Source organism: Lissotriton vulgaris (assembly GCF_964263255.1).
Source record: "Lissotriton vulgaris chromosome 9 unlocalized genomic scaffold, aLisVul1.2 SUPER_9_unloc_2, whole genome shotgun sequence".
Classification (NCBI taxonomy): Eukaryota; Metazoa; Chordata; class Amphibia; order Caudata; family Salamandridae; genus Lissotriton; species Lissotriton vulgaris.
In genome coordinates, this window is record NW_028240617.1 from 102,231 (window position 1) to 126,292 (window position 24,062).

Here is a 24,062-nt window from a genome sequence, read left to right on the forward strand (position 1 = left end):
TTTAGACTGCCATGTTTTGTCTCACGAGCATGTCCAGAACGCCAGGGTAGGTAGATGGACTCCTAATCTGTAAAAAGGTTTGAAAATAAGGATTCAGTCCTTTCCTCACTATTCTCAATATGTTCAGTGGGTTTTGTTGTAAAGGAAGTTTTCTATTTATACTCACAAAGTCCGCCAAAGTAGGCCTCTTTCCTCCCTGCAATACTCCGCTGGTAATGCTTAGCGTGCCGGGTTCTGGTATATATGGGGCCTGTGGCGCTCTATGATTCGTTAATTAACGGATGTGATTTAAAGACCATATATGGGACATCCGCCTCTGTGCCTATCATGATCATTGACCTGTTGGAGGGATACCATGTGTCGCTCTGTGCATGTAAAATGAGTTAGTGTCTCTCTTTCTGAATGCGCATGCGCATGGTAGGTTGTCTAGATGGATTTAACTGCTATGCGCATGAGTAGAGGATTAAGTATGATTAGGTACACTACTCCTTTGTTTACATAGATCTGGCACGGTTCATGATCTGAAGCTACAGTATGTTAAACAAAACCTCTGAGTATTTTCAAAAAACCACTTCGACTTGATAAACTGAAGGAGGAGGTATGGGCCTGGCTACCATTATTTTGCGGATTTGGAAGGCAAGTTCTGGTGCTTTCCGTTGTTATATCCAGACAGTTGACCCCAAGGAATGTCGTCATTCAGGCCGTCCAGATGGGTGCCCAAACGGAAAACCCAGCGCTGTTCTTTCTGAAGTAGGCCAGTTTCCGAGGGCAAGCGTTCGATTACGGTCCAATGTAGATCGTTGACACAGTGTTGTTTGTCTAAAAAGTGAGATGCCATTTTTGTGGTTGTTTTCTTGCATCGGATGTTACTTTTGTGTTCTCCAATCCTTACTTTCACTGGTCGGGACGTCATGCCTATGTATTCTAGGCCACAAGGGCAGGTGATCATATAGACAACATTTTTTGTGTTGCAGTTTGAGAATTGTCTTTGCTCCCATGATGTGCCATTTCTGAAGCGTATTTCTTTGCTTTTGCGTGTCAGATGGCAACTGCTACAATCTCCGCAGGGGAAATGTCCTTGTACCCCAATGCTGGTTTGTCTGCCCATGGGGTTTTGGCGAGGTCTTGTGTGGACCAAAATGTCTTTGATATTCCTGCCTCTACGATGTGCATACATCGGTTTTTCAAAGTTCAGCTGGCCACAGTTCAGTATCCTCCAATGCTTATTGATTACTTTCGACACTTCATTAGACAGGGTTGTGTATGTTGTGACACATATTGGTCTTTTCTCTACTTCCTTTGACTTGTGGTTGTCTTCTAGGAGTGCATCCCTGTGATTATTCTTTGCCCTCTTCAATGCCCTGTTTATTGTTTTAACTGGGTATTGCCTCTGTATCAATTTCTTCTTGAGGTCTTTTGCCTGGTTGTTGAACTGGTTCAGTTCCGTACAGTTTCGTCTAAGGCGTAGAAACTGCCCATAGGGTAGGTTCTCCCTTAGGTGCCTGGGGTGGAAACTGTCGTACCTTAGTAAGCAATTCCTTGAGGTGGGTTTGAAGTGTGTTCGACTTTTCAATCTACCTCCCTCACTGTATATGCTTAGATCCAGGAATATCATATTTGTGTTTGATATCGTGCTCGTGAACTTTAGAAATCGATTCTGATTGTTCAGCCATGTTACAAACTCTTGGGCACTCTCCATATCTCCATCCCAGATGATGAAAATATCGTCAATGTACCTTTTCCAGGTGTTAATCTGGGAATGGTATGGGTTGTCGATGTTGAGGATTTTGGTATGCTCAAGATGGTACACATACAGGCCAGCCAGACTCGGCGCAAAAGTGCTGCCCATGCTTGTCCCATGGGTCTGCAGGTATAGTGTTTGGTCGTATTGGAAAAAGTTCTCTTGCAAGGCTATGGAGATGCATTCCATGACCAAATTACGTGGGGTTTGGTATTTCCATCTCTCGCTGAAGAGGACTTCTTCCATGATTTGTAACGTTTCGTCGTGCGGGAGGCTCGTGTATAAGCTCTCTACATCGAGGCTTAGTAGGAACTGCCTAGCTGGGTCAAATTGTTTGTCTTCGAGCAGTTGCAATACGGCTTTGGTGTCCTTTAGGTAGGTGCTGGTGGATTGAACCAGAGGGCGCAGGAAGGCGTCAGCAAACTTAGATAGTGGTTCAAGAATCGACCCTATCCCGGAGACGATAGGTCTCCCCGGTGGGTTGCTAATGTTCTTGTGGATTTTGGGAATGCAATAAAAGTACGGTATCTTCGGTGATGGTTGCTGTAGGAAGTCTGCCTCTTTTCTACTTAGCCAGTTGTGGGTTAGACCTTCCTCTACCATTCCTCCGATCTTTACACGTAATCTTTCCGTAGGATCTTCTTGAAGGATTTTGTAATTGCGCTCGTCTGATAATAGACGTTTGCACTCCATATCGTAGGCCTCAAGGGTTTGTAGGACGATGGCTCCCCCTTTATCCGCTGGTTTTATTACCAGTTCGTTATTGTTTGTTAATTCCCTCAGGGCTCGATGTTCTTCACCGCTGGTGTTATGAAAAGTGCCCCGGCCACTGGGGTTCATCTGATTAACCTCCGTGATGACTGCTTTTTCAAATGTTAATATTTCCACCGGTATCGCTGAGTCTGGTGGGCTGAAAGTTGATTTTAACCTCAAGCCGGTGTCTGTATTGTCCTCCGGTGGTGGTTTATCATTGAAAAAGGCTTGGAGCTTCAATTTCCGAAAGAACTCCTGCAGTTCCATGTTTAGTTTGAATAAGTCCGGTTTGTGGGTAGGTACAAACCCCAAACCCTTGTTTAACACACTCTCCTGTGTTGTTGTCAAACTCAACGGTGTTAAGTTGACTATTAGGTTCCTCTCTTGCTTGTCGATGGCTGGTTGGGGAGGGACCCGGTCATGCTCCTGGTTGTTCGTGTGTTGGACTGTTCCTGGTCCTGCCATGCCACGTTGTTGCCTTTCCGGTTTCTTCCTCGTGTTATCTGGCGTGTGCCTAAAAAAGGCTGCTGTTGTCCTCCAAAAGGCTGTTGTTGGCCGTAGAAACCTTCATTATATTCTTGGTTCCACTGTGGGTAGTTCATTGCCATTGGGGTTGGTCCAAACTGGTAGGGGTTGAATTGAGGGGGGCCCATATATTGTGGGTACTGGTTTTGAGGTTGGTAACCTCTCCATCCCCTCTGTTTTGGGAATTGTTGTCTGCGTTGTCTCCATCCACCGCGTCTTTGTCTCGATCCTTTGTTGCCACTCGAGTTTGATCCTGACGAGCTATTGTCTGAGACGTCGCTTTCTGCATCACTGTTTGTGTTTCTGGAGACATAGTCCGCTTTTGTATATGGATATGCGGTCTCTGGAGTGAATTTGGCTACATCTTTAGCCAATTTGTTTGTTTTGCTTTGTTTCAAAGTACACTCGAATTCTGTCATCTGCTGGTTCAGTTCTTCCAGTCTCGTTTTCAGTTCATCTGTGCTTATGTACGTGTTGAGTTGGACCTCAATCTTATTGATTTCAATTTTCAGTTCATGTGTTATCCTAGCGGCTGTTTTTACTATAAGTACCAACCAGTCTCTCGAGCAGTGCCAGGAAATCAGGGACCATTCTTTTTTAAATACCATGTCATTTTGAAAAATAAAGGGTTCGTTTTTCACGATTTATTTTTCAAAATGATATGGTATTTAAAAAAGATAAGCACAGATGAACTGAAAACGAGACTGGAAGAACAAACAGTGATGCAGAAAGCGACGTCTCAGACAATAGCTCGTCAGGATCAAACTCGAGTGGCAACAAAGGATCGAGACAAAGACGCGGTGGATGGTATATGGGCCCCCCTCAATTCAACCCCTACCAGTTTGGACCAACCCCAATGGCAATGAACTACCCACAGTGGAACCAAGAATATAATGAAGGTTTCTACGGCCAACAACAGCCTTTTGGAGGACAACAGCAGCCTTTTTTAGGCACACGCCAGATAACACGAGGAAGAAACCGGAAAGGCAACAACGTGGCATGGCAGGACCAGGAACAGTCCAACACACGAACAACCAGGAGCATGACCGGGTCCCTCCCCAACCAGCCATCGACAAGCAAGAGAGGAACCTAATAGTCAACTTAACACCGTTGAGTTTGACAACAACACAGGAGAGTGTGTTAAACAAGGGTTTGGGGTTTGTACCTACCCACAAACCGGACTTATTCAAACTAAACATGGAACTGCAGGAGTTCTTTCGGAAATTGAAGCTCCAAGCCTTTTTCAATGATAAACCACCACCGGAGGACAATACAGACACCGGCTTGAAGTTAAAATCAACTTTCAGCCCACCAGACTCAGCGATACCGGTGGAAATATTAACATTTGAAAAAGCAGTCATCACGGAGGTTAATCAGATGAACCCCAGTGGCCGGGGCACTTTTCATAACACCAGCGGTGAAGAACATCGAGCCCTGAGGGAATTAACAAACAATAACGAACTGGTAATAAAACCAGCGGATAAAGGGGGAGCCATCGTCCTACAAACCCTTGAGGCCTACGATATGGAGTGCAAACGTCTATTATCAGACGAGCGCAATTACAAAATCCTTCAAGAAGATCCTACGGAAAGATTACGTGTAAAGATCGGAGGAATGGTAGAGGAAGGTCTAACCCACAACTGGCTAAGTAGAAAAGAGGCAGACTTCCTACAGCAACCATCACCGAAGATACCGTACTTTTATTGCATTCCCAAAATCCACAAGAACATTAGCAACCCACCGGGGAGACCTATCGTCTCCGGGATAGGGTCGATTCTTGAACCACTATCTAAGTTTGCTGACGCCTTCCTGCGCCCTCTGGTTCAATCCACCAGCACCTACCTAAAGGACACCAAAGCCGTATTGCAACTGCTCGAAGACAAACAATTCGACCCAGCTAGGCAGTTCCTACTAAGCCTCGATGTAGAGAGCTTATACACGAGCCTCCCGCACGACGAAACGTTACAAATCATGGAAGAAGTCCTCTTCAGCGAGAGATGGAAATACCAAACCCCACGTAATTTGGTCATGGAATGCATCTCCATAGCCTTGCAAGAGAACTTTTTCCAATACGACCAAACACTATACCTGCAGACCCATGGGACAAGCATGGGCAGCACTTTTGCGCCGAGTCTGGCTGGCCTGTATGTGTACCATCTTGAGCATACCAAAATCCTCAACATCGACAACCCATACCATTCCCAGATTAACACCTGGAAAAGGTACATTGACGATATTTTCATCATCTGGGATGGAGATATGGAGAGTGCCCAAGAGTTTGTAACATGGCTGAACAATCAGAATCGATTTCTAAAGTTCACGAGCACGATATCAAACACAAATATGATATTCCTGGATCTAAGCATATACAGTGAGGGAGGTAGATTGAAAAGTCGAACACACTTCAAACCCACCTCAAGGAATTGCTTACTAAGGTACGACAGTTTCCACCCCAGGCACCTAAGGGAGAACCTACCCTATGGGCAGTTTCTACGCCTTAGACGAAACTGTACGGAACTGAACCAGTTCAACAACCAGGCAAAAGACCTCAAGAAGAAATTGATACAGAGGCAATACCCAGTTAAAACAATAAACAGGGCATTGAAGAGGGCACAGAATAATCACAGGGAGGCACTCCTAGAAGACAACCACAAGTCAAAGGAAGTAGAGAAAAGACCAATATGTGTCACAACATACACAACCCTGTCTAATGAAGTGTCGAAAGTAATCAATAAGCATTGGAGGATACTGAACTGTGGCCAGCTGAACTTTGAAAAACCGATGTATGCACATCGTAGAGGCAGGAATATCAAAGACATTTTGGTCCACACAAGACCTCGCCAAAACCCCATGGGCAGACAAACCAGCATTGGGGTACAAGGACATTTCCCCTGCGGAGATTGTAGCAGTTGCCATCTGACACGCAAAAGCAAAGAAATACGCTTCAGAAATGGCACATCATGGGAGCAAAGACAATTCTCAAACTGCAACACAAAAAATGTTGTCTATATGATCACCTGCCCTTGTGGCCTAGAATACATAGGCATGACGTCCCGACCAGTGAAAGTAAGGATTGGAGAACACAAAAGTAACATCCGATGCAAGAAAACAACCACAAAAATGGCATCTCACTTTTTAGACAAACAACACTGTGTCAACGATCTACATTGGACCGTAATCGAACGCTTGCCCTCGGAAACTGGCCTACTTCAGAAAGAACAGCGCTGGGTTTTCCGTTTGGGCACCCATCTGGACGGCCTGAATGACGACATTCCTTGGGGTCAACTGTCTGGATAGAACAACGGAAAGCACCAGAACTTGCCTTCCAAATCCGCAAAATAATGGTAGCCAGGCCCATACCTCCTCCTTCAGTTTATCAAGTCGAAGTGGTTTTTTGAAAATACTCAGAGGTTTTGTTTAACATACTGTAGCTTCAGATCATGAACCGTGCCAGATCTATGTAAACAAAGGAGTAGTGTACCTAATCATACTTAATCCTCTACTCATGCGCATAGCAGTTAAATCCATCTAGACAACCTACCATGCGCATGCGCATTCAGAAAGAGAGACACTAACTCATTTTACATGCACAGAGCGACACATGGTATCCCTCCAACAGGTCAATGATCATGATAGGCACAGAGGCGGATGTCCCATATATGGTCTTTAAATCACATCCGTTAATTAACGAATCATAGAGCGCCACAGGCCCCATATATACCAGAACCCGGCACGCTAAGCATTACCAGCGGAGTATTGCAGGGAGGAAAGAGGCCTACTTTGGCGGACTTTGTGAGTATAAATAGAAAACTTCCTTTACAACAAAACCCACTGAACATATTGAGAATAGTGAGGAAAGGACTGAATCCTTATTTTCAAACCTTTTTACAGATTAGGAGTCCATCTACCTACCCTGGCGTTCTGGACATGCTCGTGAGACAAAACATGGCAGTCTAAATGAGTATGATTTCAGAACTATTAGAAACTAAAAGTGTGTCTTTTATGTATTTTGTGTATGTGTTTCTTTTACAGGTTTATTCAACCGTTTGGGGCTCCAAGTGACTGCACTTGTTTGAGCCATTCCCGAGTGGCAACCAAACTCAAAAAAAAATTTCTTTTCTTTTCAGGACATGCAACTGCATGATCCCGCCAAACCGCTGTAGGCATACCATAGCCTTGTTTCTCACTGTAAATAATGTTCACTTTTTTCTAAAGTATAGAAAACAATATTTTTTATTAAAAAACACGTGAGTATGGTTGGGAAGTTGTGCACCCGTCCTGAAGAAGGAACACTGAGTTCCGAAACATGTTGACGCACACCAGAGGTAGAGTCCATAATCAAGACTACTAACCTCGCCTTGCACCTTTTTTAATAGCACCAGCCAGAGTTTTCGAATAAAGTTTTTTCTCACAAACCTACTGGCCAGGTGTCGTTTTAATCCTCACCACACCCTTCACTCACATTCTCCCAAATACCCCAGCACATGCACACAACACACACCACACATAGTCAACCACTCCAGTGCTCCCGCGTAGTCGCTGGTCGTAGCACGCCGCATCCCTCTAGAGGGGTGCGAAGACCCCGATGATGAAGCATGACACCAAGGGGCCTGTTGGTGTGTGAGGGGTATTTAACACAACACTGAGTGTCCCCCACCTCTGAGGTGTACACTCTGAGTAGGATTCTTCTTGTTTAATTATCAGTGCCCGTGGAGTGAGAATCCTATCTCAACACTCTACCTCCCTCTGTTGATATTTGTTGCATTTAGAACGCAGCCATTACAACGCAAGCGTTACATTGACTTGCGCTGGATGGCGCTATAACCTAAGGAATAGTAAGATTTACTATTCCAACAGCTTCCCTACTGTACGTAGAATGGTGTTGGAATAGTAAATCTTACTATTCCTAAGTCCAGCACCCTCCAGCGCAAGTCGTTGTAACGACTTGCATTGTAAAAACTGCAATGTTACATACCGCGATCATTTTGATCGCGTTGTAACATCACATATTCGATATGGATGCGTTTAGTCTTCATTGCCGCTTTCCTGACTGCCAGTTCTGCTTTTACAAAATGTCACTTTTCCACTCATCCTATCCCTTGCCTTCCATCATCTCTGCAGTATGTTTGCAGTGCATTGAAGAACATAACCTCGATGCTCGCCTCCTCTGGAAACTCATGTATTACTTTATTTTCCTCAAATTGGACTGAATTCATTCTTAGCAAGCAGTGAGTCAGCCATGAAATAACGCTTCTACCAAAGCTGTGGAGTAAACCACTATGTACTGAATGGTATATTCAGAAATCCTGTCTCGATCTAAAGCTCCGAAAGTGAAATTTCACAAGCTTGCTGTGCTATTTCTAATTAGTGTTCAGGTGTGATAAATCAATCATTCCAGGTTAACCACTCATTTCACGGCCTATATTTGTTTCTACTCTACTCTTGAATCTCAAACCTGCCCATTGAGTGGAGGAAGGAAGGGGTGCAGAAGAGCATACCTTTTGAAATGGTTTACATTGTCTGCAGTTTCAAAGGTGTTCAATGGGGTTTGCAGCCTTCTGCAAAGACCTGTGTGTAAAGACTAACAACTCCTTCCTACAAGAGCAGATCAGTTTTTTATTCCTTCATAACCAGTAAAATGATAACCCCTTAATGTGTTCATTGAGATCCCTGCAATTTGCTGCTCGATGGAATAACAAAACTAACATACCACGAGAATTAAAAGTCTGGAGCTGAAGTGCTGGTAGGTTGTGAATCCATTTTTCCAGAGGGTGAATGGGCCATAGGATGTATTTGTTATTTATGTATTGCTTGCTTTGGCCATTTTTAGGTCTGGCTTGACACTGCTGGTGTCTACGAGACATCTTGTTACCAAGTCTTTAAAAATTAGAGTGGATTTTGACTCTTCATAGAGAAGTGTTACTCTCTCATCTCAGGCTGTTGGCTATTCATTTTATTAGTCTGCCTTCCAAGAAGTGCTTCCAGTAGAAAGCATGAGGGAGTTTTATATCAAAAAAGTACACGCAGTCATCAGACTGATTGTCACATTTGGGGCCCGATGTAGGTAGCCAAATACCGGTCGGTAACGGCCGAAATTACCGAATTTCGGCGGTTACCGACCAGTATTGGGCTTTCCAGATGTAGGTGGCATTTTTTAAGGATTCGGTATTTTACGGAATCAGTAATTTAAGGAATCGGTAAAATACTGAATTCTTAAATACCGATTTTGTAAATTACCGAATCCTGATATGTAGGGAGCACTCAAATGAGTGATTTTCCCATCTTAGGATTCGTTATTTACCACCAATACAAGTTGGTGGTAAATAATGAAAACCTCTGAAAAAGCATTTTTTTTGCTTTTCCAACAGTGACATGTTGTTGACATACATGCCCTTAGGGCATGTATGTCTGCAACATGTGCACCCATACACAATTGAGGGGTGCAACAGGGTGTCAAAGTGACACCCTGCCACCCTTCAATGTTTCCCAATTTTACCGATCAGTATTTACCGATTCGGTGATTGATATTCAATCCTATGGGCCTCCAGGCCCATAGGAATGAATGGCAATTACCGAATCGGTAAATACCGATTCGGTAATTACCGAAACTTACCGATTCTGTAATTTTTTACCTGCATCCCAATTGCCTGTTCTTAAATACGGAATTGGTATGATTCGGTATTTAAGAATCGGTATTCTGGGATTACCTACATCGGGCCCTTAGTTCTTTATCTCCTAAATGCATTCTTGTACAGAAGGGAAACATTTGCTATTTTTTCCAGCATTGGAAAATCCAGTTCGTCAGGCTTTCACACCATATATGTGCATGCAACTCTTGTAAACATCATTTGACAATGCATGTGTTTACAGTCGTTAGCGCAATAAAACCAGACCTCTTCACTTTACGAATGGTTGTTGCTGTCCTATAGCAATGGAAATAAACACTGGAAGGCAGTAATTTTGACTTTGCTGGGTAAAACGCTGAATCTGCTCTAAAGATGTTCAAACTTGTGACCTGTTCATTTCCCACAATTGTGACGAGCAGATGCTTAACTTCCTCCTACATTTTATCAGGAGAACTGAACTTTGGTAGTCATCAGCTCTCTCTCTTCAAGCTAGGGACATAGAAGGAAACCGTCATGACCTGAAGGTCACGCTTCCCATTGTCTCTCTCCTTTGAACTTTATTACTATACAAATGTTAAGGAGTTACTCAAGGACTAATTCAGGGGAAGAAAAATCACGCACCGAGAGTGCAAGGAGAAACGAGTATAACTTGTGGTTGAACACAAGTTTGGAGTGTGTTCATCCATCATTATTTAAAGCAGAAGATGGTGTGGAAAGGAAGACCGTTAATACATTTGAAGACTTCATAATGTAATTAAATAACCTAAATGAAGAGAAAACAAGTATGAAAAAGCTCAGGCAAAGAAAAATATTTCAAGCAACAGAAAGTTTGAAAAGGAGGCAGCCGAGGACCTTTCAATGATCTTAAGGCGGTGGAGAAAAAGTAAAAAGGTAGGGAAACAAAGGTGTGGAGTATGGGTAAGCACACATAAGATCTGATGTAAAAACATGGAAGAAATAATGACAACACTGTGCTTTAATTAGCAAGTTGATAGCTGTAGACTGAGGCCATCTGAAAGCAAATATGACGCAAAGTAAATGAATGACTGGCTTTGAGTAGCGGCAACAGTAGTGACTGAAGAAGTGCAAATATAATAGCAGTGCCTGCAGTGGGAAGGAGGCGTTTAGAGTCACATGGATGGAAATTATCTAGTTAACTTTCTCAGCACTATATGGTGATATCGCCCTTTAATCTGCCTCTTTCTGGATCCGTACAGTGCTCTTACTGAAATAGATGCTACCAGTGCTTGATTAGATTAGTTTAAAACTGTCTTTTTTTTAAACAAATTGCCTTGTTTCCACATTGCTATCATTTACTGGTCTGTAGTTATCTGTAATCTCACTATTTCCTCACATAAATACTGAACGCTTGTAATTGTTCAGCTATTTAGCTTGTGCCCAATTACTTAATACTAACCATTGTTTCCTCTTGTATGTTAAGCCTGATTATCTCGCCTCCTAATTTTACTTTATTTGGGATACCCGGGAATGTTTTTGTTTCCTTGGTTCATGGAGTTTTAAAGTTTTCTACTTTCTGTCTTTGAAATCTTTTTATTCTGTACCATTCTACATATATTTCACAGCCAATTTACAACCTAATCATAGCTTCAAAATGTTCCCCATTCACCAACAAGATCCTCTTTTGTTTAGTTGATTTAGAAAACCTCTGGTTTATTATTCTACACTTTTTTAATGTCTTCCTGAATCACCACCACTCGGGTAAAATATATTCTTTTCCCCTTACATTTAACAAAATACTTAGCTAAATTAATGTTCGCAAAGAAAGTGTCCACTGGAAAATACCGTTTTCTGAAGAATATAGTCTTCACCGATATATAGGCAGGCGTGTGTTGCTTTTAAGATTTATAATAAGCTTTGCATACTTCCTTTATCTTGTTTTCCCATATTAATTGTTTACTCTGTTTTGAAGGCTTTGTTAGGAAGGCGAAAAACAAGCTTCTGAAGCGAGAAGGAGAGGAGCGAACAGATTCTGGAAGCCAGGAGCGCTATGAGTTCTACAGCTATGGGGGGGTTGATCCTTACATGTGGGATCCACAGGAAATAGGTAAGAACACTGAACTGAGATAGGTGGAGAATTTGCCAAGACATCTGTGCTTATGGTCAAGCTTGCCTCCTGTTCAATTTGAGAAGGTTGTTGCGACCAAACTTGAAACGGTTTCAGTTTGTGGTTATAGTTTTCTTGCACATTTTAAGATGACTGAAAATGTTATTCTCATGTAATTCTAGTTCTCCATCGTGGGAATCTCTTCACTGAATTCATGAACACTGAATAGCCATATCGTTTTGGAGGATAACAATAAAAGGATTTTTTCACACATACTTAATTGCATGCAATGGTTTTTAATCTGATTCATTTTTTAAAAGGAAGCATATTAACTCGCCTCTACCCCCCAGACTACTGCAAACTTGGCAGGAGCCCATGATCAACCCTTTGCTGAAAATGAGTAGTAGCATGGTTTTACTACAAGAAAAAAACTGCACTATGTATTTTAGCCCCCAAGCTGGCCTACCTATCCAATAGGACCCAGTTGTGGCAGTTGACCATCAGTTTATTTAGAAGCTCGAAAGCATTAGGATCTTATCTGAACAGAGCACTAAAATCTACATTTTGGGTTACCAGGGAAGCCCTTGAAAGCCCAGTCCTCACCCAATGGGTAACAGAACCTACCCATGGAACCAGCCACTTCATGGACACTATTTTCACCGCCTTCGTCAACATCAGAGTCAACAAGTCCAGCACAGTCTCCTTCAGGCTATGCCTTTGTGAAGTTCAGCATCCCTATCCTGGTTGATCACACACACATCACCATAAGACCAGGCTGCCCAAAGTGGAACGGCATCACTGGCGAGGACTAGAACACCACCCTCAACATCCACCGACCTGAACACAACAAACAACCTTCCCAGATCCATCATGAATTTTAAAAATTGGATCACCTCCTGCGCTGACTTCCTGGGCAGTCAAACCAAGCAATAAAAGAAGATCTAAAATCCAGGCCAGTTTGTACACGGAGGAACTCTGACTGATGAAACGCCACTGCAAACATCTGGGGCACAAATGGAAAATGAGCCAGGACAATACAGACAGGAGCAAATTCAAATCCACCCTGAGACACCACCACCAAATGATCCCGACAAGCAAACGTACCGCCCTTGCAGACAGCAACTATGCGTGCACCAACAGAAGCAAATACATCTTTGCCATTGTGAAGGATTTCACCTCACCAGTGGCCGCCTCAAACATGATCTTCCCTTCTCAGGACCTCTACAACAGTCTTTCAATTCTTCAGCAGCCGAATCACTACCATTTACAGCAACTGCATTCTGCAGATGGATCCAACAGACCTTGCCAAATGCCTCCAATCTTTTCCATGCTAACCACATAGCCCATCACCCCAGAGGTTACCACCATCACCAGGAAGTCCTACTACTCGAGCCTTTGGACCCCTGCCACCACCACGTCTACTCCAGAAGACTGCTACCTATCAGTGCCATGCTCACACCCATTCTGAATGCCTCCACCTCTTCTGCAACCTTCCCAGACATTTGAAAACACGCAACATGGTATCAGATACAACCACAGCACCGAAACTGCGCTCATCACCGCCATGGATGCCATTGGCATGACATTGGCATTGGCATGGCCCTCATCCTCTTGTACCTCTCCACAGCATTGATACTGTCTTCCACCACATCCTCATCCAATGCCTACACAACATCGGAATCCAAGGGCATACCATCCTATGGATCTGCTTCTTCCCGACTGGAAGGACACAGTCAGTCAGCCTGGCACCTTACAGTTTGGACTCCCGCAACCGAGGAGGAGCTCCCCAAGGATCCTCCCTGAGCCCAGCATTCTCCATCTCATACCTGATCCCTCAAGAAAGCATCATTCACTCTCATAAAATCAATGTCCTCTTCAATCAATGTCCTTTCCTAGGCTGATGACATGCAACTCATTCTCTCCCTCATGGGCAAGACACTCCGTACCCGGTTTAAGTTAATTTCCTGAATGACTGAAATTGCACACTGGATGAAGACAAACTGCCTAAAGCCGAACACCAACAAGACCCAAATTGTGATCTTCGGGAAGAGTATTTCACTGTGGGACCCCACCTGGTGGCCAACAGAGTTAGGACCAACACCCATGCCAAGAACCTCAAGATTGTCATCGACAGCAAACGTGACATGATCGCACAAGTCGACGCCATAACCTCCTCATGAATACATAACCAGGAAAGGCTGAGGAAGATTTTCAAATGGCTCCCAGCACTTGGAAAACTGTCACGCAAACCCTAATCACAAGCAAGGTGGACTACGGGATCATCCTCTGTCGGAATCAACAAAAACTCGCCAGAAGGCTACAGACCATTAAGAACTCGGCAGCCAGAATCACTCTCAACCTCCTACTTCGCATTAACATCGTAGCACTAAAAGAACTCCACTGACTCCCCATACACAGACGAGCACAATTCAAACTCCGCACCCACACTTTTAAGGCATTACATAACACAGGCCCAGCGTACCCCAACAATTGCATCTGCTTTCACAAACCTTCTAGACACCTCCACTTGTCTTTTCTCCTACTTGCACACACCTGAAAAAAAGGCTGGCAAATGAGCCTTCTCCTACATTGCTCCTAAATCATGGGATGACCGGTCACTTCAGATAAGAGCCTCCTCCTCACTTCTTGAATTTTTCAAGAAACGGAAGACATGACTTTTCAAGTAATCTCACTAGGCCTATATTTGGATACACTCACACCTGCTCAGCGCCAAGATACCTTCCTGGGTGTTAGTGTGGTCTACATTTCTTATTAGACACAAAGCTCTGAGAGGCAACACAAACAACATGTAAAGTACTAAGGGAACAGATGCTAGACATGCACATATGAGACGAGAGGTTGTCTTTATACTTTAGTTCTGTAGTAGGGGATCTCTGTGTATAGTCATAATCTAGTGAATAGTCCTGCTCATGTGCGGGACCCCGGAGCAATCAAAAATAATCTTTTAAGCTGTCTTCTGTGCAGTCTTGCATAGACACTTAAGAGAGAATTAAAGACAAATAATGCAGCCTATACCTGCAAGGCTACACTGTCCAGTACTTCAACCAGAAATGCAAAGGATATTCCACCAATATCATATTCAGCACAGTCTGCCAAGTTTTACCATAGAGAAACTTCCCCCCTGAGGTCTTTCTCTGTTCCTTCGGCTTCTCCAACCCGACAGCCGTCAGGGTTTCAGCCTCCGCCTTCATGCGGGCCATCTCCTCATCTGCATGTTTGCCGAACAGGGTCGCTCCTGAAAACGGTAGGTTGGCGACCCTCTGCGGCGCATCTGGCATCAGTGACGTTAGACGCAGCCAGGTGTGGCGCTGCAGGTTGATCCCATGGCAGTACCCGTGGGCTGCCAAGAGCGAGGAATCTGCAGCCGAGCTTATCACTTGGTTGGAGACCATCATTCCCTCGTTAATGATCTCTTGGAAATCCTCCCTTCTATCCCTGGGAAGGTGTTCCAGGAACTGCTGCAGGGACTCCCATAAGGCCCGGTCGTAACGGCCCAACAGAACAGAGGCACTCGCGGCCTTCATAGAAGTGGAGGCCGTACCGCAAACTTTCCTGCCGGCCGAGTCCATCAAGCGGCTCTCCTTGTCAGGAGGCACCGTCGATGACGAGGCGGTGGCGTGTTGTTTTCTCGCCGCAGTCACGATCACCGAGTCCGGGACAGGGTCCGAGCGAAGGAACGCCGGGTCTGAGTCCGGGGCCCTGTATTTCTTTTGCAGCCTGGAGGGTGCAGATTTTGTAGAGGCAGGGGTGAGGAAGAGCTTCATGGCAGGCTCCTCCAGCCCTGGCACCAAGGGCAACAAGGGTCGAGACAGCGGTTTCTTGTGCAGGATATTGAAGATGACTGAAGTCGATGGCGTGGGCACCGTGAGTGTAATGCCCAGTTTCGGCGCCCCCCTTAACAACACCTCTTGGAAGGAGACCATGTCGTCTACTGGAGACACCCTCGTCCGAGGGGAGTCTGACAATGTAGGTGAATATTCCCGAGCACTGGACGAGTCCGTGTGGCGGGACCTAGACCTGCTCCTCCTGTGGCGCCGTCTGGACCGCGTAGAAGACCCGCGGTCACTTCTGGATCTGTCCCTCCATCTGGAGCGAGATCTCGAACTCCTCGGCCTCGGTTGGTCCACTGGCAGTAAAGGAGGGAGCTGTGGAGGCCGCTGCGGAAGCCTAGGACGTGGAGGCCCCGAAGGCGGTGTCGGGAGATGAGGCAAAGAGAGAGACCTCGGCGGAGGAGGTTTATGAGGAGGGGGAGGAGGCGGTGGAGGTGTAGGATTACGCGGAGGAGGGTCCTTGGGCAACAGTGGAGGCGTAGGCGTCCTGGGCCGTGAGGGCGAAAAGGTCTGGGAGTACTCCGAGCCCGGAGACTCTACCACTCTCCTTCTTTCTGCGCCGGCTTTGACGGGGATGACTTTGAGGCCGACCTCCTAGTGGACGAGTGACGGCGCTATCCCGACCGTGGGCTCGTGGAAGCCGAGGAAAGGCTGACAACAGAGCCCTGGGACTCCGTCCTGGTCTTAGAACGCCCCCTGTACCTCGATTTCCTTCTTCTTGACGCTGACCTCCTCTTCGACGTCGAGCGTCTCGACGTCGATGATTTTCTTCTCGACGTCGATTATTTTCTTCTCGACGTCGATGATCTCCTTCTCAACGACGAACGAGTAGACGCCGAACGCCTGCCAGACCCTTCCCGACGTCGATGGTGAATTGATGACGAAGCGGTCCTCGACGTCGACCTCGTCCGATGTCTTGACGTCAACCCCCTCAACGTCGAACGGCAACGTCTCTTCTACCCAGAGCCCTGGGGAGACGGGGAGCAGACGGTGGTCATCCCTCTTGACGTCGAGGCCATCGACGTCGATGGAGACCTGACACGTTTTCTGGCCTTCTCTTTCCTGGGGAGCTCCCCAGAGGGCGAAGTACGGGCAGAGGAAGAGGCCTCTCTACGCCCAGACCCACCTTGACCATGCTGTCTTCTTTGCTCCAGTCCTTGGAGCCGAGTCTTCTCCCTGTCCTTCAGGGTCCTGTTTGAGAACTGCTGGCAGATCTCACAGTCCGCAGGGACATGAGAAGAAGGGAGACACAGGATACACACCCTGTGTGGATCAGATTTGGCCTTCTTCCTGGCACACTCAGGACATTTGTCAAATAAGGAAGGCATATCTGACAAAAGAGTGGCCAAACTCACCAGAAAACTCCAGCAAAAGGAAGAAGGGGCAACAACAGGTCGAGTGAAACACTCTAAACATTTGAAAAGTGCAAAAATTTAGACAAAACACCCAAAAAGGGAGAGCTCAATGCTCCAGGGTCCTGCTAGCAGGAGCCGGAAAAAAGAACTGAAAGTGGAGGGAGTTGCTGTGCATTCTGGGATACCGAGAGTTCTGGAAAGTTTCCTTAAAGGCACGGTATCCCTTTTTAAGCCCCATAATGGCAGCCTATGGGGGGCTTGTCTGTGCATCTCTTCCTCTCTATTATTCCAAGGATTTTGTGAAGGGGGAAGTTTCTCTATGGTAAAACTTGGCAGACTGTGCTGAATATGATATTGGTGGAATATCCTTTGCATTTCTAGTTGAAGTACTGGACAGTGTAGCCTTGCAGGTATAGGCTGCATTATTTGTCTTTAATTCTCTCTTGAGTGTCTATGCAGGACTGCACAGAAGGCAGTTTAAGAGATTATTTTTGATTGCTCCGGGGTCCCCGCACATGAGCGGGACTATTCACTAGATTATGAATATAACAGAGATACCCCTACTACAGAACTGGAGTTACAGGTAAGAAACTACTCCATCCTTTATTTCAAATGATATGTTGGAAAGCCAATACAGCCAACGTGTTTCGCCCATATCCGGGCTGCTTCAGGGCATCCAAGAGGAAAAACTCCTCAGTATAAGTGTTCAGTTTCAGTACAGTTGAACATTTAAAAGACCCAAAAGCTGTATTAGAAGATTGTTTACTGCAATCCAGTGTTTTCAAAAAGATATATGAAAATCGTAATCCTCCAATGAAGAGCTGCTTGTCGAGAGTAATGCAACAAACACACCAATGATGTGGAACCGTCATCCACATCTTAGACCGGACCCGTATCTGGTTCTGACATCACATTAACGAAGGATTCAATTGGGTAGCGACATTTCTGCATAGCAGAACAACAGGGAAAGTGGGTGAGTGCATAAAGTCCTTGGAAATAGCTATAATCAAGAACTAGGATTACAAGATTACAAGTAATTAACTTTTTCTCTCCATATGTAATTGTGCAGCCAGTCAATATCTACAGTCTTGCAAGTATATAGACACACAAAAACCTGTTACTGCTGCAGTTCATGGCTCTTGGCTTTGGGAATGTGCTGGAAAAGCGAAGATCCAAGTTGTTGAGAATACATTTTGAGATCTTTACTTCAGGTGGTGCCAGGACTTCACTGGCAGTTCTCTTTAGAATTGGGTTTAAACCCTATTTCAGAGTTCTGGCACCGGTATTGTACAGGGTGTGAGGCTAAACGGAAACCAGCTAGCTAGTGGTTATATACTATCCATGTGGGACAGTAGAACGGCTGAAAACCATAGGCTCTCACATGCTTATCCCACTTGGTAACCGCAGATTAAGGGGTAATCCCATCCTTCTTAAAACCCCTAGGAAAATCCTGAACGAAGAAGATTTATGGGCAATGAAACTGAAAATAGTGAGAACTGCCCTACTTGCCTTGCAATTATGAAAATGTTACGACTACAGTGAGTACATTGGCTGCAAGCATAATCTGGATCAGAGATTTTGTAAGGCATTGCCAAAGTTGGCAATTGCCCAGGGCCCACACCTTCCAAGTGCACCCCTGGGAAAGTGAACTTTCTCTCTAACTCAATGCTGTGTATTTTTATATCTTAACCTTTAATATGTAATTTGATAATGTTAGGCAAGCAAAACTGAGCCCATGGCAGACAATGGGAGAACCTTTCAGAATTCAGCAAAGTGCTTCAACCGCACTATATGCACATTAATCATGTTCTGTGCTCCAGCATCATGCATTCCTACGGTGTTCCTGTGTGTAGTGACACCGTGGGTTTTGTGAGACATACAAAGCAGACTCAGTCCACTGAACATTTTCAGAAATTTCTCTACACTCCTGGATTGAGAGCCATTCCTTCTCAGATGACAGATGAGCTTCTATCGTGTAGAAAGCAGCACTTTGAAGAGGTGAACTTTCTGTTCTGCAGAAGCTGTTGATTTGTCAATGTTGATGTTTAAACCTACATACTTTGTATGATTGTAAATGCTGACCAGAAATCTTGGCGTACGTTCTTGCCAGTTCACCATTATCTGCCAATATTTCAGGTAAAGTTAGGCGAAGCTATTTTTATCTTCTGTGATGAGCTAGTGCTATGCATGAAAAACAAGGGGCTGTTGCCAGATCTGATCCAAAGTGAAGCACTTTGGATTGTAAAGGTTCTTTTATATATAACTGTGAACCCTCCGGTCTACCTCTCGAAATATAAATTCTGCAACTTTGTGGCTCACAACTATTCTTGCCCTGCTTGGGTTGCAGGAACATTTTATGTAGTGACCGAATCCTGCACCTCCTTTTCTATAGGTATGTGTTTGATGTTGTTAAAACTTAAACAGGTCACTATACTTTTTCTGCACACTTTGTCATACACAACTGTAGGTCTTCTAAATGCTCTAGTTCTTCTGAGACCTTGATGCTAATTCAACTGCCTCCTTGTTTTGTCTGTTGGAATTTGTATGTCTAACGGTGATGATTTATGGAGCTAGTGCATTGAACTTGAATTCTATGTTCAGTTTTGCTGCTTACCTCCTGAAAACTTAGAATGTCATTGATGCGTGCTATGCTAATGGAAATACTGTGGGAGATGTCGCTGAGTGAAGACAAGGATATCTTCCTTGTGGTATTCCTTCTTGGTCCCTATGGTCTTCTTGGAATGTGAACTGGTGAGGTGGTACACGTAAGTAGTGTACCGTTTCTTGGAACCTGGATCAGGCCTCCAGGTATTTCTTATGGATCAGGCATTTGGTATTTTTTCAGAAGCCTTTTGGTGAGGAAACATACTAGTCATAGGTGTCTCTGCATGAGACAGTGAGAAACTCAACTCAATCTTGATGCTCTTATTGATAGTGCCATTACTGTTGGTGATTTGGTATTGTAAGCCAGGATAGTCATAAGCCGATTCTGTGGCTGATAGCAAAAGGCCAAGCAATCAATAAAGATTCTTCGAAATTATGTATTTATATGGTCACATTTGCTACGCTTTAAAGACAGAGGTCTTATGTCAGGCTGTCTTTTAAGAAATTGCTGATTGTTTTTCTAAAATAAGGTTGGTGTTTACAAACTCCTCTCACTTTGCAGTCAGAGAAAGAAAAGGAAAGTGAATTATGTGACTGTCTTGCTGTGGTACAGGGACTGTGAAAGAAAAGGCTGTAGGATATCATTTTTTGTAACACACAACAAAATGTAAATACTTGTTTTAAAAATTGGGCCATGGCTCCAAAACGTTTGGGTAAACACTAGTGTAGGAAATAACGTGTTGGGATTTTCAACAGAGAAAAAGAGTAGAAATTTGATTTTTTTAAATCTTGTTTTAGTTATAAAGCTTTCTGTGCCCATTCATGAGTCATGATAAGACCTCTAAATAAATTACACCCTACACATAGGCAAACAGTTATACCGGAATAAGAAACATCATGGTTTTTTTTAGTTAGCAGGTGTGTACTAAAATACATAACTTTGTCTTAGTCCTTTGCTCTTTATCTTTTTCAGGTGCTACTAAGAGTCATCTTGCAGACTTCAAAAAGCATCGAGCCGCCAGAATCGATCACTACGTTGTGGAAGTGAATAAATTAATCATCAGGTTAGAAAAGGTAAATGTGTTGCTTTCAGATGTGTTTTTTGTAGTTTGGAATATGTAGATCAGTTCACACTCCCTATACCATTCCTCCTCCTTCTGCCCTTCTCCCCTTTAATGTATCTGGATGGTGAGAACTGTTCTGTAAGTCTGGTTTGCTCCCACATTTTAATTAATGTGAGGAACCGTGGATTAACGGTATTCCTTTCTAGGGAAACTTGTATCTATTGTGTTACAGCTCTGTGTGGTCACATCATGCACCGATTGGACGGTCAGTGGTCGCTACTTCTTCTTCCGATGTGCCGGTTTACCACCTTTCGTTTCCCTCATCCCCTGCCATACTATGGCTGCCTAGTTCCTGGCTGCTTTTGTATCTATTGTCACTTCGCATTTACAGACACATCCTGTGATCTATTCTCTAATGCATTACCCTAATCCGTTCTGCAGACTAGTAACTCAGCAGGCTTAAAATATCTTTTGTGAGTTATATCTTTACCAAACCTCCCTCGAACATGGTATAGTCCAGATTGTTAGATTTGTGGGAATGTTCTCATTTGTCGCTGTTTTGGTACTGACATATCACGGCATTGGCAGGGGCAATGTGTGGTGTAAGCAGCAGTGGTGCCCTAAGAAATAACTTGGGCCCTGGCGTCTTTTTTTCACCAATTAAGCAATGGCTAGTTCTACCCTGATTTTTATCTCCCACCTTTTCAACACTCTTTCACACTTCAGAGTGCACACAATAAATGCAACCAACTGACATTCATTCATTCACGTACTACACTCCCACTGCACAAAAAGCAAAACAATTTCCTTTGTTGATGCGTGTTCGTTGTAGTATGATGTCGAAGGCATTTTGTATTCCAGGGATTCTAATGCATCCTGTATGTTCCTCGGGTTTGTGCCAACCAGGGTGGAGCTAAGGCTTATGTAACTTTAATCTGGCTCAGAGTACCGAGTCGTATGAATGCTCCATTCCTGTACTGATTTTCTTTGATTGGCTGTTTTCTTTTTCTTGTGATGTGTAGAAGATACCCAATTATTAACATAAGTCCATAATATCTGACATGTGCAGGCTTCTTATGATGGTGGAGCAACTTTAACACAATATTGTATATTCTAGGATTGTGATGAGAAGTGAACGCGTGCAGTTCATGAGTCTGATGTGTTTCATATCCCCATATGAGCATTTGTCCATGGAACCCTAACCCTTTGGAAACTTGCTTGGAAGAATCTGTACTATTATCCTTGAAGGAATTCTAGAAGCATTCTGGTCATCAAAAACGTATGCCAGATTAAATTCCTTAATAAATTATGGGGGTATGTGTTTTGGATGATTTGGTAATTGTAAACTCTGGTTTGCTCATATTACCGTCCTGGTGATGCTATTAAGTCCAGCCATTTAGATTGGCTCTCAATCACAGAAACTTAGTCGTTTTCTAGAATGATTTTATGTTCTCCAGTGTCAGAGAAATGGCAAACACTTAAATACCATATGTTTACAAAAGACTGGAAACATGTACTAAATTAGCTAGGTCAAGAACATGAACGAAGGACGCCAAAGCAGGGTTGTGAAAAGAACTAGAGTACCAACTTTATAAGCTTCATTAATACTGACCCCATGGCGCCTTTCAAAAACGGTCAACTGGCCTCTTTCTTTAGTTACAGTAGGAATTATGAGTTTGTGCAAGTGGTATGTTGTATCTGTTGTCACTAGTTGTAGAAGTAGGTGCAGACCAAGACCAGTTTTATCTTGTGTAAATAGATAAAGTTGGCGATATTCAGGTTGTAAAATGCGCCAGAAACAATGCCACTAAGGGTGTCCATTATTTAGAAAACAAAACACCACAATATTCACATTTGCAGCAATTAGGGTTTATTACAATCTCTCATGTAAGTAGTCGCTTTTTTAGAAATAATTCTTCCAGCTTAAGCACAACCTTGACAAGTCCGAGAAGGCACGCTTCTGTACTACCTCTTCACAATGAGGACATGTGATGACAATATTGCCGACTGGATACAGTCACGTGGTCCCAGTTAAGTGCTAGTGCTGGAGACCAATGCCCAATTGGGCTGATTCTCCAGTGTATCATGGCCGCACCCTAGTGTAGTGTGTTTGTGGAAGTTCACGTTTAATTTGCTGCCTTTCTAAATATGTAGCTGTGCACCTTGGAGAATCTTGGTCTGTTCATGTGAAGGTCGCTATGGCAAGAGAAGGAACGACAAGCAAGTAATTAATAGCCTGAGCAAGAAGCAGAAGAAACATCTAATAGAGTTCAGTGAGCCGCACCTCTTTTATAACAAGCATTTTCAGTGCAATAGGTCTCATAATTACGCGAGTTTAAGCTATTGACATTGTAAATTACAATGCCTTGTTTTTATTTATGTTTTAAAAACCAAAACATAAATTAAAGGCATTGTCATTTACAATGCCAATAGCTCAAAATTGTGTAAATGCGAGACCTATTGCATTTCAAATGCTTGTTTATTTTATTAGGTCTCGGCTAGACGGTACATGCGCTAGCTCGAAGAGACCTGTTGTGATCGGTCTGTGGTGGGCAGCAGCGCTTGAGTGCCTGTGTGTGTACGCCCGTGTGTTACTTCCGGGGAAAAAACTGAAGGGCCCGCCATATGCTTAGCATTTTTACATGAATTTCAGCCATAATGAACAGCAGCAGTGCTGCTGTTCAGCATGGCTAAAATACATGGACATTGACAACGCCAATAGCTCTCGGATTGCCAAGACTTATAAACTTTGCCAGTGCTTGTTATTTTCTTCACATTTCTGTTGTCTTTGCATATTATCGACCCTTCTGTCTTTTCTTTTGCTTTCTACCCCGTTACCATTGTCTTCATGTGAAAGTGTCTGTAGTTTTACTGTGATCTGTAATTACGATCTTAGTTTTACAATGCTTCGTAGTAAGAATATAAACAGTCACTCACGTTTGTGTTTATCGTCCTTTCCTTTGTTGCTTCTGCTTTACCTTGGCATCTTCTTTTTATCACGTAAACAGTGAATACTGAGCACATACCGGCTTGTCGGTTTCTTTCCCGCGCTCACTTTCACCCACAGCCTGGGAGTTACCGCCCACATCCTCTCCCTGATCCTCTGGTGCTTTTCTACAACTTTGTGTTGCTTCCCAGCACTTCGTGGGTAGTTTTCTGTAAATGTGTGTGCGCTTTGGGGGGTTCAATTCATTCAAACAGTGTTTGAGGCTGCATGCAAGCGTTTCTTTGCGCTAGGGCACTTCCAAATGTATTGGTACACACTCTGAGATTCCTTTCTAGGTTTGGTGTTAGCTAAGACCTTTTAATTTAACTAAAAATAATTTACTTACGCTTTACCATGAGTGGTAGCATTCTGGCGACTTCACCCACTGCATAGCTGCCAAGCTTTCAGATTGCTGTGTGTGACATTTTCATAATTTCAGTGTAAATATGAGTGACATTTCAAAGACTACGAGTGACACTTTCTGGTGACCAA

The 24,062-nt window shown here is 44.0% G+C and overlaps 1 protein-coding gene across 2 annotated transcripts in view; it reads left to right on the plus strand.

Annotated features, from left to right (window-relative positions):
* Window positions 1–24,062, plus strand: part of LOC147672940 (rabenosyn-5-like) — a 205,747-nt gene that overhangs the window by 82,445 nt on the left and 99,240 nt on the right. For both annotated transcript variants that reach the window (XM_086947895.1, XM_086947896.1), the window contains 2 exons: window positions 11,576–11,710; window positions 20,494–20,594. In XM_086947895.1, coding sequence (XP_086804021.1) covers window positions 11,576–11,710; window positions 20,494–20,594 — 236 coding nt within the window. The remainder of the gene's footprint in view (window positions 1–11,575; window positions 11,711–20,493; window positions 20,595–24,062) is intronic.